The sequence below is a fragment of the Tachypleus tridentatus genome, chromosome 13 (assembly GCF_004210375.1).
Source record: "Tachypleus tridentatus isolate NWPU-2018 chromosome 13, ASM421037v1, whole genome shotgun sequence".
NCBI lineage: Eukaryota > Metazoa > Arthropoda > Merostomata > Xiphosura > Limulidae > Tachypleus > Tachypleus tridentatus.
The window spans coordinates 18,707,148-18,727,027 of NC_134837.1; the positions used below are offsets into that span (position 1 = coordinate 18,707,148).

General features: G+C 31.7%; 1 protein-coding gene across 11 annotated transcripts in view; it reads right to left on the reverse strand.

Annotated features, from left to right (window-relative positions):
• The window catches only part of LOC143241016 (uncharacterized), a 45,514-nt gene that overhangs the window by 12,867 nt on the left and 12,767 nt on the right, over window positions 1–19,880 (reverse strand). For all 11 annotated transcript variants that reach the window (XR_013022141.1, XM_076484424.1, XM_076484423.1 and 8 more), the window contains 4 exons: window positions 16,939–17,057; window positions 10,070–10,171; window positions 3,335–3,463; window positions 2,830–2,984 (listed from right to left, as the gene is read on the reverse strand). Coding sequence is in view for 10 of the 11 variants with exons in the window: in XM_076484424.1 (XP_076340539.1) it covers window positions 2,830–2,984; window positions 3,335–3,463; window positions 10,070–10,171; window positions 16,939–17,057 (505 nt within the window). In the remaining variant the exon portion in view is untranslated. The remainder of the gene's footprint in view (window positions 1–2,829; window positions 2,985–3,334; window positions 3,464–10,069; window positions 10,172–16,938; window positions 17,058–19,880) is intronic.

The following is a 19,880-nucleotide window of genomic DNA, read 5'->3' on the forward strand; positions in this document are numbered from 1 at the left end:
GGCTTACATTACACAAAAATGTTCCCCAAAATGTGCATGTCTGCTACAAACACTGTTAATATGACTTGAGAGCAACACTGACTTGTGTCAAAACAAATGAGTAGTATGTGAGAATAAAAAGATATCTAACAAAAGAAAAATCTTTTAAACATATTCTACAAAAACTTAAAAGGTATGTTCATTTCTTAATTTCAACCATTTCACTGTATTGTACATTCATTATAATAATAGTTAGAGTTACTGATATAGTAAACAAGATGAAAAGCTAAACTATTTACTTTTAAACAACTTTGATATCCTTTTAGAAAATTCTACAAATAATATAAATGAAATATGAAACTACAAGTATTTTTATATTTTAACTAAAAACAAAATCAATACATTAAAAATCATAAAAGGCAATCAACTTCTTAAGAGTTTAAGTGAAAATAAAGACAACAGATAAAACACAAAGGGAATCCTCATTAACCCCAGCTGTAATTAGTTCTATGAAATGGAGCTATGAAATTTTGTTGTACAAGTTAAACAAAAAACTACACAAAGAACTATCTGTGTTCTGCCTGCCACGGGTATCACAACTCAGTTTCTTTTAGTGTTGTTAAGTCCACAAATATACCACTGTGCACAAGGAAGCAGGAGATATGGACTAAAAGATTGTACTTGTAAATAAACTCAGTCATTTATGAGCTTCTGTGCCATGACTAATAACATATTTTCAGTCAAAACAATCAAAATAATGCCATTTTTTAAGTGTGAGATACTTACGTTCCTTAAAATCTTCTTACCAGTTTTTGAAAGGACACATTTAGAAATCTCAGAGTTACTCTATGTATTGTAAAATAAGTGAAATAAAGAATTTGATTTTGAAAATTACATTAGCCTGACATGAAGAGGTTAAGGTAGAGAAAATCACTGACAAAAATAAGGTTTATCTCCACAACCTGTGATAGTTTTAGCAGGTTACAGTGATTATGCAAATAAAATTTGAGAATTTTCAGATTTAAGAAAATTATTTTTAATTTTAAAATCAAACCCACTTCACATGTTGGACAGTCAATATTCTGAAACAGAAGATTCACGAGCAAATATTTAATTAACAAATTTTAATATTTAATTAAAAACCTGATATTTTATGTAAGAAGGTCTTTTAACATAAACTGATAATCTGCAAAATTTTGTGAATATATGCACATTTTATCAAAAATTATAATATGGTATCACTCTCATGATTACTTTAGAAGTTATGTATTGCATGCAATGTATTCCACCCTTTTTAGTCAGAGTTAACCTTACATACAAGGGACTAGTCCATTGGCCTAAACAAAACTACGGAATTAATATTTACTACAACTCCAAATCTACTTAGTATATCTTCACAAACTCAGTAAATGTTTGGTACACTGAACACAAAAACAATTAAATTTTTAATAAAGTACTTCTACAGAAGATTTATCTGTGAATTTCCTTTAGTCAGATTGATTCAGATAAGTCTGAATACAAGGCAACTTTTGTGTTCTCCTAAATTAATATCAAAAAATTATTTTCAGTAAAACTGTAATCTATCAGATATTTTCTGTTCCCTAACACTACACGGGACCAGTCAATTTGACCAACCTCGTAACCATGACAAACAATATAAATCCAAATTACTCATTTTTTTATTCTTTCCCAATTGCTGCAGGTTATTTCAGACAGTAACCCTAACACCTTCAGTCTTTTATTCTTTTCACAAGTGTTTTCATTTAATTTTATCACCCTTTGAACTGTGTATAACTACTACACATGTATAAAAAACAAAACAAAACTAATACACAGGAAGAGTACCTAACTCAAGTTATACATGGTTTATGCAACTTACTAGTAGTTCACATGCAAACCTAGCCAAGAAATCCTTTTACAGCAAATAAATGTATGTACAAAACAAGAAGTTTAGAACTTATCTGGCCTTTCTGTTTTATTTTTATTATCCCTCATGAAACTTGGCCCTAATGTTTTGTCCTGATTTTATTACTACCTAAAATGATTTTTATTTATTCTATATACGTAACTTAGAACATAAAATAATAACAATCACAATGAACGCATTGTCCTTTAACTGTTAGAAGTTAGCTACCCTTCTAAAGCATACAAGTGCCTTAAAATAATTCATTAAATGATTAATGGCATTTCTACAACAGTAACGCTATCATCGTCAGAAGTTGAGTCTTATTTGGAAATATTTTCTTTACACTGGTTATGCATGATACAATAGCAAACATCAGAGAAATGTTGACATTTTGTGAAAACTAGGATGTGAAAGAAAGGTTTGACAAGCAAATCCGATTTTCTGGCACACATCTTTGTATACAAAGAAGGCTAGAGAGTATAAAATTAAACTCTACCTTTGTAATACCTATACTATATATGTGTAGAAGGGGTGAGTATCTAAACAATGGACAATTTCAATAAAGAAGTGTCACAATACATACAAGTGAAGATTGATTTTTTTTCGTTTTGAAATTAAAATATCATTAATAAATTATAATAAATAGTTTATTTTTTAATGTAAAAGGTAGTCATGACACAAGCTGAACCCCACCCATGCACACAGGGTTAACTATCACTAAAACCTAGACAAACAACTGGCATTATTATGAATTCCAATTATCATACTTTTCAAAATGATTTCCACAAACTCATATTTATTACAAATGAACGTCACACGTTTCTTGGTAAGGAAAACATACAGAAATAATATTAAAAAACATTTAAGAGAAATAGAACAAACGTCTCTTTTAAACCTTATAAAATATTTAAATAATTTATTCTAAAACATATACACATAACAACCTTCTTTGGTGAAATTATAATGCAAAACTGGGAACAAATTTTCCTTTTCATGGTAGAATTGATAGCTTCTGACTCTGAAACAACAGCTGTCTCATTTTCACTAACTGCTTCTCTTCTCTGAACAATATAATCATATGTCGAAAGACCCTGACACACTGTTAAGACATGAGAAAAAATTAATTACAATTTCAATAAACTTTATATAGATCTTCTACAGTTAACAATAAATGTATGAACTGTAAAATGAATGTTAAAGTCAAACCAATTATAGATTTAATATGATTAAAAAAAGAGATGTGCACCATAATATTACTGTTAACATCACTTAAACTTACCATAATTTCAACATACGATACTTTATATCTATCAATTCAATCACAACAACAAAAAATAAAGGGTAAATTGCTTGCTTTTATATCAAAATAAACAATAGTAATGTGTTATTAAAACTTCACTTGTACCAAAATTTAGCAATATTACGTTATTACAATCTAGTCAATCCTACTTAAGTAAACATGAAATGCCAACAGGTGTCCAAGGAGACCAACAGCAAGTGATGACAGTCCTCCACTCCAGAGGACCACAGCCAACCAGATGTTTTCTTCCACAGGAACAAACACATAAAACATGTATCCTGAAAGACAAGTGTGAAACACCATTGTTGTCTTTGTACCATATTTGCATTTCATGCTTAGATATGCTAATATCATAATGAAGACAGTGAGTTATAAATCAAATAAACATGCTAGAAAATTATAACTGACCAATAAATGAAAGAGGTATGTTTACATTTTTACTACGTTGTAGACAGTTGTTCTTGTCTTATTGTCCAAATCGTTTGATATACATCTTTACAATTCCAAAAGACAAATGTTTTTGTTAATAAACAATACCAAGATTATTAGACCTATAATATAAAATTTGAAACTAATGACATAACAGGGCTAAGTCTGTCACTTGTATTGCAATTGGAAGATTAGGCTTACAACGTGAAGATCTGAAACTATAACAAAAATACTAGGCCTATAATATAAAGGTTTGAAACTGTATTATAACAAGTAAAAAGCTTTATTGTAACAAAAAGACAATGCCTATAACATGATGGTTTGAAAATGTACCATAATGGGAAGACTAACATTGTGGTTCAAAACTGTATTGTAACAAGATGATTTGAAACTGGTACTAAAACCAAGTTAAAATTGGTAACAAGATGATTTGAAACTGGTACTAAAACCAAGTTAAAATTCTGAGACCCAACTTTTGACAACAAATAGTGAGATAACTGTTTCTTGTAATACCCCTTACAATAACGTGATGTTGTAGTTACATCCAACTGTTTGAATACATACATATATAGATAGGTGAAAGTTTGTTTTGTCCATAATATTAATTAATATTATGATTAATTTCAATTAATAATGGTAATTTAAGCTAAAACCTTTTTCTATTCCTCTTAGAAGCTATTGTTTCACAATTTATCATGATTACAAAAGTTCACAGAATATTAAAATAGGCAAAAAAAAGCTTATTAACCCATCAAGAATGTCCCTTCTTGTTCCCAAGTATGCCCACCCTTACTATTGATGTATTCATCCAATCTTTTTTTGAACTCAGTTAAGTTTTCTGCTTCCACTACACTTGAAGGCAGCTTATTCCAAGAATCAATCATCCTATCTGATAAGTAGTACTGTGTAAACTGCAAATGACTCCTACGCTGCCAAGCAGACTTGAAACGTTCCTAATCAACATCCCTGAAATTAAAATCTCTCATAATAATATCTTTTTCAGCTACTATTCTTATCTCATTATACAATTTCTAATTAACTTCCACATTCTGACCTGGTGGTCTATGATAAATGTCAAATACAAGAGTTTTCCTTTCATGTCCACTAACACTATCCCAAACTGACCCAACCTCAGTGCTATTTTCCTGAACATGCTCTACCTCAACAGGATGCAATTTACATATAAAGCTACTCTTTCCCCTTTTTCAACACTGTCTCTAGTAAACAATCTGTAGCCTGGTATTTCAAACAAATCTCACTCATTAAAATTGTTCAAATCCAACTAAGCCTCAGTGATATTCATATTTCCAAAATTCTCAGTTTCCACAACTGCTTTGAACTACATTTTATTTCTAATATCCCTAGCAATACAACAGTAACAACTAATCATAGATTTTAAAATACATTCCTGTTTAATGCCTGTTGAACGTGTCCCTGTCAATTATATTTTCCAATTTACTAATATCACCTCTGTCTAGCCCTAGTTTAAACCTATCACTACAGATGAGTTACAAGCCCTTATTATCACCTCTGTCTAGCCCTAGTTTAAACCTATCACTACAGATGAGTTACAAGCCCTTATTATCACCTCTGTCTAGCCCTAGTTTAAACCTATCACTACAGATGAGTTACAAGCCCTTATTATCACCTCTGTCTAGCCCTAGTTTAAACCTATCACTACAGATGAGTTACAAGCCCTTATTATCACCTCTGTCTAGCCCTAGTTTAAACCTATCACTACAGATGAGTTACAAGCCCTTATTATCACCTCTGTCTAGCCCTAGTTTAAACCTATCACTACAGATGAGTTACAAGCCCTTATTATCACCTCTGTCTAGCCCTAGTTTAAACCTATCACTACAGATGAGTTACCAGCCCTTATTATCACCTCTGTCTAGCCTTAGTTTAAACCTATCACTACAGATGAGTTACCAGCCCTTATTATCACCTCTGTCTAGCCCTAGTTTAAACCTATCACTACAGATGAGTTACAAGCCCTTATTATCACCTCTGTCTAGCCCTAGTTTAAACCTATCACTACAGATGAGTTACAAGCCCTTATTATCACCTCTGTCTAGCCTTAGTTTAAACCTATCACTACAGATGAGTTACCAGCCCTTATTATCACCTCTGTCTAGCCCTAGTTTAAACCTATCACTACAGATGAGTTACAAGCCCTTATTATCACCTCTGTCTAGCCCTAGTTTAAACCTATCACTACAGATGAGTTACCAGCCCTTATTATCACCTCTGTCTAGCCCTAGTTTAAACCTATCACTACAGATGAGTTACCATCCCTTATTATCACCTCTGTCTAGCCCTAGTTTAAACCTATCACTACAGATGAGTTACCAGCCCTTATTATCACCTCTGTCTAGCCCTAGTTTAAACCTATCACTACAGATGAGTTACCAGCCCTTATTATCACCTCTGTCTAGCCTTAGTTTAAACCTATCACTACAGATGAGTTACCATCCCTTATTATCACCTCTGTCTAGCCCTAGTTTAAACCTATCACTACAGATGAGTTACAAGCCCTTATTATCACCTCTGTCTAGCCCTAGTTTAAACCTATCACTACAGATGAGTTACCAGCCCTTATTATCACCTCTGTCTAGCCTTAGTTTAAACCTATCACTACAGATAAGTTACAAGCCCTTATTATCACCTCTGTCTAGCCCTAGTTTAAACCTATCACTACAGATGAGTTACCAGCCCTTATTATCACCTCTGTCTAGCCTTAGTTTAAACCTATCACTACAGATGAGTTACCAGCCCTTATTATCACCTCTGTCTAGCCCTAGTTTAAACCTATCACTACAGATGAGTTACCAGCCCTTATTATCACCTCTGTCTAGCCCTAGTTTAAACCTATCACTACAGATGAGTTACCAGCCCTTATTATCACCTCTGTCTAGCCCTAGTTTAAACCTATCACTACAGATAAGTTACAAGCCCTTATTATCACCTCTGTCTAGCCCTAGTTTAAACCTATCACTACAGATGAGTTACCAGCCCTTATTATCACCTCTGTCTAGCCCTAGTTTAAACCTATCACTACAGATGAGTTACAAGCCCTTATTATCACCTCTGTCTAGCCCTAGTTTAAACCTATCACTACAGATGAGTTACCAGCCCTTATTAACCTGTTGCCCCTGCCTTGTTAAGTGTAAGCCATCCATTCCAAAAACATCAGCTTTCCATTAAAAGTATTCCACAAATCCAACCAGCTTATATGCTCATCCATACATACTGATCTTAGCCTGGTATTCAGTATACTTAGTATCTCATAGGCACAATTCATTCTTGACAATGTCCCTGATAAAATCAAGATATGACACCTTTCCTTACATGCCCTTATCAGTGTTTTATACTTATCAATACGTTCCTCAGATCCGTTTTTCCTTACATCATTAGCCCCAACACATACTACAAAAACTGCATTGGTACAAGCACCTTAACTATCTCTCTGGTTACATCAGTCATATGATGTACACCTGCACAAAGATAGCAAAACTGCATTCTTTTGTTCCTATTTACTCTGCATACTATTTTATCTCCATAACTAACTAGACAGTTGCCTACAACTATAACTTCTCTATCCTTCACGTTACCACCCCTCATGATCCTATGTTTTGCTCATCTGCTTCTCATCACTGGCAAGCTCTCTGAATCAACTGTTTAACCTAAGCCTATTCTTACTTCAAGATTATTCTACATAAGCCTACTTCACTAATTATTTAAATACTCCTGCCAACACTTAATCTTCCAGAGATATTTTAAAATGATGTTTGGCTCTGGTTGTTAAAAATTTAGCTTTGGGTTACTTAAAGGAGGTAAAAGTTACACAGAAGTTAGAGTTTTAAAACACTTTTACGCATCATTTGAACTTAAACTATCTTATATTTGAACTGACCCAGTACTAAATTGTGTATGTGTGTGTGTGTGTGTGTGTGTGTCTGTGTGCGTGCGTGTTTTTCTTATAGTAAAGCCACACTAGGCTATCTGCTGAGTCCACTGAGGGGAATCGAATCCCCTGATTTTAGTGTAAATCCATAGACTTATAGCTGTACTAGCAGGGGACCAGTACTAAGTTTAAAAGAACTATAGAGTGAAAAGTGGCACACTCTTCAATAAAACTTATAAATATGGAAAAAAAACAGTAATAAAATTCAAAATTAAAATAATCAATGAATAAAAACCAACAGCATAACCCAGGAATAGCATAACACAGGAATAAACTCGTCAGTGTTTTCAATTTTTCTTTAAACATTTATACCTATTTTAACAAAACTCAAACACTGATTTGCTGCATCAACTCGTATACTTTATTTCTTCAGATTTCTCTTATCACTCACTACAACTTGTTATAGTTAATTTTAAAAATATACATGCACAAACTGTTCTCTACATTAAATATGTTTTCTTTAATTACTGAAACCTTCATCAGGTAACAATTTACTGAACAGTAATAATTTATTTCACAAAGAAGGCTCTGTTAAAAGAACAAATAATTCATAACTAAAGGAATATATTTAGCACAGAGAACAATCGACGTACATTTTTTACATTTTAATTTATAAATATTGAAAAACAAGCATGTGCAGTTACAACTATGAACTGATGTTGTATTTATTCTGTTACAACTATGAACTGATGTGGTATTTATTCTGTTACAACTATGAACTGATGTTGTATTTATTCTGTTACAACTATGAACTGATGTTGTATTTATTCTGTTACAACTATGAACTGATGTTGTATTTATTCTGTTACAACTATGAACTGATGTTGTATTTATTCTGTTACAACTATGAACTGTTACAACTATGAACTGATGTTGTATTTATTCTGTTATTTATTCTGTTACAACTATGAACTGATGTTGTATTTATTCTGTTACAACTATGAACTGATGTTGTATTTATTCTGTTACAACTATGAACTGATGTTGTATTTATTCTGTTACAACTATGAACTGTGGTATTTATTCTGTTACAACTATGAACTGATGTTGTATTTATTCTGTTACAACTATGAACTGATGTGGTATTTATTCTGTTACAACTATGAACTGATGTTGTATTTATTCTGTTACAACTATGAACTGATGTTGTATTTATTCTGTTACAACTATGAACTGATGTTGTATTTATTCTGTTACAACTATGAACTGATGTTGTATTTATTCTGTTACAACTATGAACTGATGTTGTATTTATTCTGTTACAACTATGAACTGATGTTGTATTGTTACAACTATATTTATTCTGTTACAACTATGAACTGATGTTGTATTTATTCTGTTACAACTATGAACTGATGTTGTATTTATTCTGTTACAACTATGAACTGATGTTGTATTTATTCTGTTACAACTATGAACTGATGTCTGTTACAACTATGAACTGATGTTGTATTTATTCTGTTACAACTATGAACTGATGTTGTATTTATTCTGTTACAACTATGAACTGATGTTGTATTTATTGAACTGATGTTGTATTTATTCTGTTACAACTATGAACTGATATTTATTCTGTTACAACTATGAACTGATGTTGTATTTATTCTGTTACAACTATGAACTGATGTTGTATTTATTCTGTTACAACTATGAACTGATGTGGTATTTATTCTGTTACAACTATGAACTGATGTGGTATTTATTCTGTTACAACTATGAACTGATGTTGTATTTATTCTGTTACAACTATGAACTGATGTATTTATTCTGTATTTATTCTGTTACAACTATGAACTGATGTTGTATTTATTCTGTTACAACTATGAACTGATGTTGTATTTATTCTGTTATATGAACTGATGTTGTATTTATTCTGTTACAACTATGAACTGATGTGGTATTTATTCTGTTACAACTATGAACTGATGTGGTATTTATTCTGTTACAACTATGAACTGATGTTGTATTTATTCTGTTACAACTATGAACTGATGTTGTATTTATTCTGTTACAACTATGAACTGATGTATGAACTGATGTGGTATTTATTCTGTTACAACTATGAACTGATGTGGTATTTATTCTGTTACAACTATGAACTATTTGTATTTATTCTGTTACAACTATGAACTGATGTTGTATTTATTCTGTTATTTATTCTGTTACAACTATGAACTGATGTTGTATTTATTCTGTTACAACTATGAACTGATGTTGTATTTATTCTGTTACAACTATGAACTGATGTGTATTTATTCTGTTACAACTATGAACTGATGTTGTATTTATTCTGTTACAACTATGAACTGATGTGGTATTTATTCTGTTACAACTATGAACTGATGTGGTATTTATTCTGTTACAACTATGAACTGATGTGGTATTTATTCTGTTACAACTATGAACTGATGTTGTATTTATTCTTGTGCAATACACTGAATCATGTTACTTTTGTAATATGTACAAAAGCCCCATAATCTACATTTACCTGAAGTACTGTTAGCAGAAGGTAAATATGTGGAGTTTAAAGGAAATGCATCAAAGTCCACAGAAGAATCTGGTACATCAGAAGTACTGCTGGATGATGTCACTTAAAGACATAAGAGAAAGAAGTGACACAACAATCATTGCAACTTGACTTGAAACATATGACACATCACCAAATAAATACTATTATGATATGAAGAAATTGGACTATGCATACTGAAACACTGATAGAAAAGAATGATCTAAGCACTGTATAAAATATTTTTTAAAAAACAATTTTAAATATTATCTATTTTCTTGTAGATTTTAATAACTGACTTTAGTGTCTTCCTACATTCTTTTAAAATCTTTCTACAAATATTTTGCCTTGCTTGTTTGTTTGTTTTGAATTTCACAAAAAGCTACACGAGGGCTATCAGCACCAGCCATCCCTAATTTAGCAGTGTAAGACAAGAGGGAAGCCAGCTAGTCATGTGATGACTACTCTTGGGCTACTCTTTTACCAACTAATAGTGGGATTGACCATCACATCATAATGCCCCCATGGCTGAAAAGGCAAGCATGTTTGGTGTGACTGGGATTCAAACTCGCGACCCTCAGATCACGTGTCAAACGCCTTATCTACCTGTCCATGCCAGGCCAATATTTTATCTTCTAAAGCTGTAAATCTTATATTTCCATCTTTCTCTCGATTCAGAAAACACCACATGCAGTTTCACTGTGGGTGCATTTACTAAAATAAAACAGCACTAAATTTTTACCATAATAAAATTATACACTAGCCAATTTTCATTACTGCTAAACAGGATGTTTCATTCAATATATGTAATAAGCTTTAACCTCATTTTTTATCCATGTGTGTATTACTTTTTTACATTTCTTTTTCTTTGGTGATTTCTCTTTGTCCATTTAAATAACCATGTGGATCAATTAGCTCTACTGTACCTTATGCCTAACACAGCCAAACTTCATATGGTCAAGTGCAAGATGACAGTTAAAATAACCTCATCCCGTTCCATGAAAACTATTTTCTACAATACTTCAAGATTATATTTAAATTAAATGTGAAATGATAAAACAAATGTTAAAAAAGAATCAGGACTGTAACTGCACCAGACATTTTTATAAACATCTTTTCTCACAGAACATTCTGATAAGCTAAACCTTTATCACATTGCTACAGTCTCTATATGAATTTCTAGTGAACTGGAAATGACATGTGTCAACACAGTTGAAAAGAACAGATAAAGAGCTGCCTTCATTACATGTTCAGATTACTAGTCTATGGCTTCTCAAAGCTGAGATATAGGCAATTATATCACACCCTGACAACCAAAGTTGAGAAACCACAACTGGCCAGAACTTGACAAAACTGCACTTGTATTCAAATTATATGGTTAATTTAGTACCATTTTATTTAAAGCTGTTATGAATTTCCTGCATGGAACAGCACTGAAATCAACCTAGTAAACATTAGAATACTTTCATGAACAAAATGCTTTTTTATTATTAAATTTTAAGATTTTTAGGTAATGATTTTCTTTTTTTATTCACAAAATTACTGTCATAAAGGATAAATACTGTGTGTGTTCTTTTATACAAAAGCCACATTGAGCCATCTGCTGAGTTCACTGAGGGAAATAAAGGATAAATAACTAAAGAAAAAAAACAATTAAAACTATACACAATAATTATCCAGATGTTAAACCAAACACACAATAATTTGAATACACATAAATCGACATTATTTTAAAAACAAATTTGTGGCTGTGAGTTAACCAATCATTTAATGAAATTCTTTTTGGAATAACTAAAGCCGAATATATAAATAAAAAAAAATACTTGGAGCTCAAAACAGAATTAGTTCATGGACATATATTTTTTGTTTTTCAAACAAAATAAACTTTCTTACTGGAGAGAATTAACATGGTTTTATCAGAATTAAATATTGTAATATCCTTTACAATACAAATGAATTGGTAAATGCAGGCTTGATAAATTGTTAAAACTCCATATTCTTTAAATGTGTTGGTCACAGATGATCTATATGGAAGACCAATCCTTTGTCTTAAGACTCTCTTTTGTAACAACCAGATTGGTCTAAATGCATAGAAATTTGTACACCCATACATTTATACAATAAATAACTTGACTATCAAAAATGATGTAATAAATTTGATAAAATGCTCAAAGTGGAAACACTTTCTTACACCGTGTCAAAATATCTACTACTCTAGTAAGTAATTAACCAATGAATAATATTAAAATTGTAATTATAATGTATAATTTGATACCATACTTATTGAAATGTATTCAACAGTAGTTCAATAACACTTTGAATGGTCTACAAATTTGATGACATGCCCTCTGAACCCTCACCATAGGAAAACACACAGTGACAGAGTTAACTCGTTTTATTTTGACAAAATAAAAATGCTCAGCTTTTAACTTTATTAAAACACCAGCCTCATAATGTGACAGCCTAATATCTAGATAGTGATTACATTATTTACACAAAATATGAATTTTCTTATTTATTTATTTGTTTACATGAAATATAAATATATTAATCTTGTTTTACCTTACTCATAATGGCTTCTCATGTATAGCTGTATAAACCATTTCACAACGTTCTCAAAAAAATATGAGAATGGTTTATCTTTCAACATGGATATCAGAAAGACCTTCTAACAGATGAGTCATGAACATATAATATTCTAATTTTCAACTATCAATATAACAGAAGTATATTTTTATTTCTTACTTGTTCACAAAAATGTTTCATATTTAAACGTGGTGCAAATATTAACTCATAGCATCTAGACAGAAAGGGTTAACTTGAACAGACTACAGTCTTGTGATATTCACCCCCTGACAAATTTCTTCTCTCTGGTATTTGTATCTTTCCATGGATGTTATCACTGGAGAATTCCATTAGGCTTCAAATAATGTGTTTTCTCATGGGATAAGTCATGTAAACTTTACCTATTTTTGTTAATGAGGAACCAGGTGAGTGAGTGAGTAACAAAAACACTGAAATATTTTACTTTACCTAAAGCAGTTCATAATGACTGATTTTTCACTTGGTTTGTTCGTTTACTTTTCAATTTCATGAAAAGCTACATGAGGGCTATCTGCGCGAGCCATCCCTGATTTAGCAGTGTAAGACGAGAGGGAAAGCAGCTAGTCATCACCACCCACTGCCAACTCCTGGGCTACCTTTTTACCAACAAATAGTGGGATTGTTTGTCACATTATAATTCCCCAAAGGTTGAAAGAGGGAGCATGTTTGGTGTGACAGAGGCTCAAAGCCAGTACCCTCAGATTACAAGTCAAGTGCCTTAACCACCTGGCCATGCCAGGCTTTTCACTTGGTACAGACCTTTTCCATCTTTCTTCAGTCTAATGGATTTGTTAGACACTGATTGAATTGTTTTTTCTGTTTTGTGTAACATGTATAACTAGTATTTTGTCCTTTACAGTCACTATTTGTGTCCAAGACTTTCTTCAACTCAGTCAAATCAGAATTCAAATTAACTTCATCCACAATAAATTGCCGGGTCTATTATTACAATATTTGCTGTTTTTACCTGGAAACAGTAAATCTTTTAACAATTGTTAGTTAATAATTTTGATTATCGCTTTTTTGGCCGTACAGCATTTGTATTAATGCAGTGGTTGATACGTCATTTTCTAGCAGAGAAATATTCAAGTAAAGACAGGTATAATATAAGAATTACAATAAAAAAAATCTTAGTACAATCCAAAAATAATCACTTTTAGGTACAATTAATTACTTCACATTAAATCTTTCAAACTAAATTTTGTTTTGTTTTTTAAAGCAAAGAAACTGAAATAGTCTTATGTCTGAGAGGGCCCTGTGGGCGTTTTTATGCCTCGAGAATTACTATTCATATATCAAAAGGGCATTGTATAATAAAAATACAGTGTAGGCATTCTGAAACCCAGTAATAATTGAAACATTCAAAATGGTTGTGAAATGAATAAATAGCCATAACTTATGTTATAAAGAAGAAAGTACAATCATTTTGGTCTCCAGATATAGATTTTGAGGGTCAAGGAAACAACTGACAACATTAACAACAAAATTAGTCCTGACCCATTTGATAAATTCAAGAAGGCTGCAATATGGCCATCACAAGAAATAAGCAGCAATATCTCATGTCCAGGAGTAGATAACAAAGTGATGTAATGTGTCTAGATTCAGATGTTGTTTGTTTTGTTTGGGGGGGGGATAAGTAATCCATTTACAACTTCAAACATTAAATCATTCCTCAGCTGTCTGAATAATTCAAGATGGCCACCATCACATGCAATAAAATGCCTTTACAAGACAACTGTGTCCAGAGGTAAGTTTTGTGAATCCCATTCAAATTATTTCATGTGACTGAAACTTTAATAAATATTCATATTACTTCACAAATATACCCCAATATGAGTAAGTAAACACTAAACCAATATAAAAATATTAACACAATGACCATCATAATGAAAATGAATCTTATTTTTTGATCTGCTGTTCGAATTACTCACAAGTATCTGCCATACTTGTTTTGTCTTAACTGAATAAAAACAATGTTTATCCCTTATTTATGCCATTATTAATTCACTATATGTACCACAGACAAACAGGTTCGACTGATTCAAGGAGCCTAATATTGTATTATAGCCATTCGTACTGAAATTTCAGGTAATCACCATTACAGCAGTAGGCTTATCATAGCCAGACTTGCAGGTTGAAAAAGCTGATGTTATTGTCATGCTGTCCAATGATACTGATGTTCTAGTCCTGAGCACTCACTGTTTCAGTTTGTTTCATTATCATGGACTGACAGAACTCTGAATGAGAGGTGGTGTAGAAGGCACTACAAGGTACATACCTCTTCCCACCCTGTTTCACAAATTAGAAACAGAAATGTGCAATGTTTTGCCTACCCTGGTTGTGTTGACACATCTAGAAAAGTAGGCAGTAAAGGTGCTGTGCTAACAGCAAACCCATTAGCCTATCTGAAGGATTTTGGAAAGAACTTGAGTCATAAGGAAGCTTCACTCCCCATAGCTGAGAAGTACTTGGTACAGATATTTACATGTGTCCCCTGCAGAGGAGTACTTGGTACAGGTATTTAAGATGTGGCGTCCCTACAGGCAGTACTTGGTACAGATATTTAAGATATGGTATCCCTACAGAGGAGTACTTGGTACAGGTATTTAAGATGTGGTGTCCCTACAGAGGAGTACTTGGTACAGGTATTTAAGATGTGGTGTCCCTACAGAGGAGTACTTGGTACAGGTACTTAGAATGTGATGTCTCCTACAAGAGTACTTGGTACAAACATTTACAAGTGGTGTTCCATACAGAGGGACACCACGTGGTGTCCCCTACACTGGAGTGTGTATTACACATACTTAAAAATGGTGTCTGGTAGGTCCATTACAAAAGAATACTTGGTACAAGTATTTACAAGTGGCATCCCCTACAAGATAATGGATTAATTTTATTATTATAGACCAAGGAACATAACACTTGATGAGCAACAGCCAATGAATTATGTTATAAGAAAGCATGTGACATATTTGCAGCTGAATTATTTGAGAATTCTGATCTGGAGTTAAAAGAGTATGGCTTCAAGAAGGAAGATGGACTGCTTGCACCATATATGTGCAACCAGCTAGTCCCAGATGATCTACCTCAGAGTTGAGCATGCACACAGTGTGTCATCCAGTGCTGCATATGCCATGATTAGAGTGTATAATGCTGCAATTACTACAATTTTAAAGAATTCCAATTATATGGAACAGTTTGAAAAAATCTAATGTTGTCTTAAAGATACCTCTAACAATGCCATCATCAATATGAAGGCTTCATTACTGCTCAATGTTGCTATATGTTTTGGATTGGATTCCTAGTCTGGAACTAATACAAAATTATGGGATATGACATTTTTCTAGCATGAGCATATTTAAATGGTTCACTAAGTTCTTATGGTTTGTTATATGTTCACTTATTGCTTCTGCAATAAAAATGTAAATTGTAGTAAAAAAAATTGTTATTGACTTTCTTGATTGAATTCTAATAAATGTTATTAATGTGTAGTGTTTTCTCAATATATGTTAAGATAAAGCACAGCTACATATACCCTGCTATACATGAAGTTCTTCTTTATTATGATGGCCATAATTATATCTATCATATCTTTGGAAGCTCAGGACCAACTGTTGTATATACAACAGAAATGCTCTCCTTGACTCCAAGAAACTTCATCTTGACATAAACATCATTTTGCAATCTACTTTGGAATATGAGATATAGCTATCTACCCCTTGAGGCTGCCATCTTTAATGACACACTGCCATCTTTAATGACACAAATGCATTAGGATTGTGTTGTTGCTAATCTATATCTAAATACAAAAATCATTATCTACTCTAGAACACAAGTTATGACTATTTACCTTTCACAGAAGTCACCTTTCTCCCTTATTGTTGTTTTCTAGAATGCCTATCCTGGATTTTTATGAACCTATCATGATACCCCTATTAAATATAGAGAGTAATATTCTGGACATGAAAACGTTCACAGGACCCACTTCAGCCAATGGACTAAAATGAAACTTAATGAAACCAACATACATTTCTGTTATTGAAGCTTCATTAATCTTTGGTAAATTAATGGACCCAATCTTGATTTCACAAAACATCTTGGTCAATTCATTGATCAAGTAATGACCCATTACTGAGATTTAGACTGAAAAATATTAAGTGTAATTAATGAAAAGCAGTGCCAAATTTTTTGTTCTTTTTTAATAAATAATAATGAAGAAAAAAATTATATAATCAAAACCCACTTACCTTTTTCAAAAGTGTAGATCCAACTATATGGATCAAAATATGCCACTGTTAACACCAAGCACACAAGAAAGATTGTGAAACATCCTACTAATGCTGAACCAACACATAGTAAGAAGAACCTATAGAAAAACACAATATATTTCATGTTATCTTAAACCATAAAATACAATTCAATATAGTTGAAAAAATAAATTTCAGGATATACTTCTTCAATATTTTGAATTTCTTTCATGGGTGAAGATATTGCATCATTCCATACAAAAACTGGGTCTATACTTTTACCTTTCTTCTCACTGGTCTAGATGTGAAGATAATTATGCAAGTATATTTAACTAGGTTTGGTAAGTTATACCTTTGTAGTAAGTAAACAATTTTTGTATAATTTTTTACTGAAATACATCAATTCATTTTGTTGTTCATCTTAATAGAATTATTTCAACAAATAGGGTAGTTGATCTATTACAAAGATTTGTGATGATGAGAAACCCACTTAAAGTAAAAATGTATTCTCAAGATGACTGGTATGGGTATTAGCACTTTCATTAAAGTAAGGTAAGGAACAGCATTTCAGCCTCTGTTAACCTGAAGATGACCTAAGAAGGTCAAAACATTGCTCTGTACTTTATTTCAATTAAAGTGCTAATACCCACACCAGCTGTCTTAAAAATACATTATTAGAGGTTGTTGAATTATGTTTACAACTAATAATTATATTAATTTACCATTATCATATAATTACAGATAGACAATTAATGTATTTAATTTGATAAGAGACTTGGTCATTTTACTGACCACATAACCATGAAACTATACATAACTTTGATTGTACTAAGTGTATCTCCAGAAAATTGGGCAAGCTTACAGTGAATATTACAAGTATTTTGTACATAACAACTCAATTTTTCTTATATGTTTACTAAATATTTGTCTGAAAATTTAAAAAGCCTTTACTGTGTCAATCAAAATGAAATGCAATCTTCATGTTAAAGAGCTTCCCAAATAAATACAAGTTTTTTGAAGTTCAACTTTAAACCTTATCTCTTATTTTCTCAACCCTAACACAAACTATAGCAAAAATTGAAAAACGTGAAATAAAATTTTAAAAATATACCACTTTCTTTTATTATAATGACTGAAAATTGTAACAGACAATTAAAATTTATAGTAAAAGGTTTAGGCCTATTAAATTTTCATAACTGCTTTCATTTACTTTTGTTTTATTGCTCTTTGAACTATGCCTATCTACCATTACAGCATAAATCACCAAGAGGTAGAGCAGAGTAAGCAAGCAGATCAAATTACACCATGTATGTCCAAACTACTTGTACACTGCCTTAGGTGTTGTAGCAAAAATTACTTAAGTTTTCTTCTTTAACATTTTAATTGCTGCAGTTTAGTTACATTTATTAACAAATAAGTAACAATAAATTAAACTATATATAATAAACAAGAAATTTACTGTCTACTCTAGTTTTAGGCCAGACTGCACTCGAGTGCCTGTTTTCACAGACCTTATTTTTTCTAACCATATTCGTTGTCCAAATAATTTTTTTTATACCCCTCAAATATTAATTTTAAAACAAATAATAATTCAGAGAACAACAGAATTCTACAAAACTACTATAATTTATCTGATTTTATACAAAACCTATAGGTTTTAAAAAATTCAAGCTTTACTGGAACACAGACCTCAGCCAATACACATTAAAATCTGCTTGCTAAATAGTAGCTTTTACCAAGATAGACAACCATGATAATCATGTAGTTCCCAAAATGCTATTCATATTCATTATAAGCATATGCCATGGATAAACCGACAGAACAGATAAGCGATTTCAAAACTACAAAGAGTTAGTAAGAACTTCTATGATACTTTTAACAAATTTATTTATCTCAGGATAGTACTTGGAATATCTTATTTTGAATTCTGGCCTTCCAATATCTATAGTTGATGTATCTAACTGGTAGGTGTTCTGAAAACCGTACAAGAGAAAAGAAAATTTTAAAAGGAGAATTCATAGCAGAGAGACACCACATGACACATAGAAAAGACCCAATATTTACTTAAATGATTCTTTACAAAATTAAGTCACTAAAACAAAATAATATAAAAACTTGGGTCATAACCTACATTTCGATGCCAAGCTACCTGACACACATTGATCATAAAGTGTTCAACTGAATTTGGAATATAACAGTAAAAATACCATGACATGCACACTTTAGACCTTGCCTGTATCCGTAAGATTAATCATAACTAGTGTTCTCAGTTATTATTATTGCAAATTATTCCAACTAATGAAGGTTGCAATAAGAAGAATCAATTAATTTGATGTAAAGTATTAATCAATTACCAAATTCCAATAATTGCACATCTGTAGATATAATGTACACAAAATATGCATCATAAACATAGGTACAACAATACACAGATGTTAGCATACAATTAAACTTATATTTGTTGTCCTTATTCATATAGAATATGAACAAATAGAATTAAACTACAGTTATTTACCAAGAATCCTTCATGAAAAATTGTTATACACACCTCTATAACACAATACACGTATGATTAAACAGTCTACTTTCTCAAAATAACCTTTGATACTTGCATTATTTTTATGAAGCATACACTACAACCTTGATATAACTTTAAACTGGTATTAAACTGAGAATCTTTATGCTTTCAGGATTGAAATATAGCTTTTAAAACATGGTGAAACAAAGCTTGACATTATTTTTCAAAGACAGCTGAAGGACAGTAATAAACAAGGATTAGTACTATAGCATTTCAATTATTCAATAACAATAATAATAATAAATGTTTTTTTTTAGTGTACGTACCTCCTAGTGAACTATTCTTAGTAAAACATTACCACCAATTAGTTTTGGTATGAAAAATACCAGAATATCAAATCACTTTTGATATACACTAACTTGAC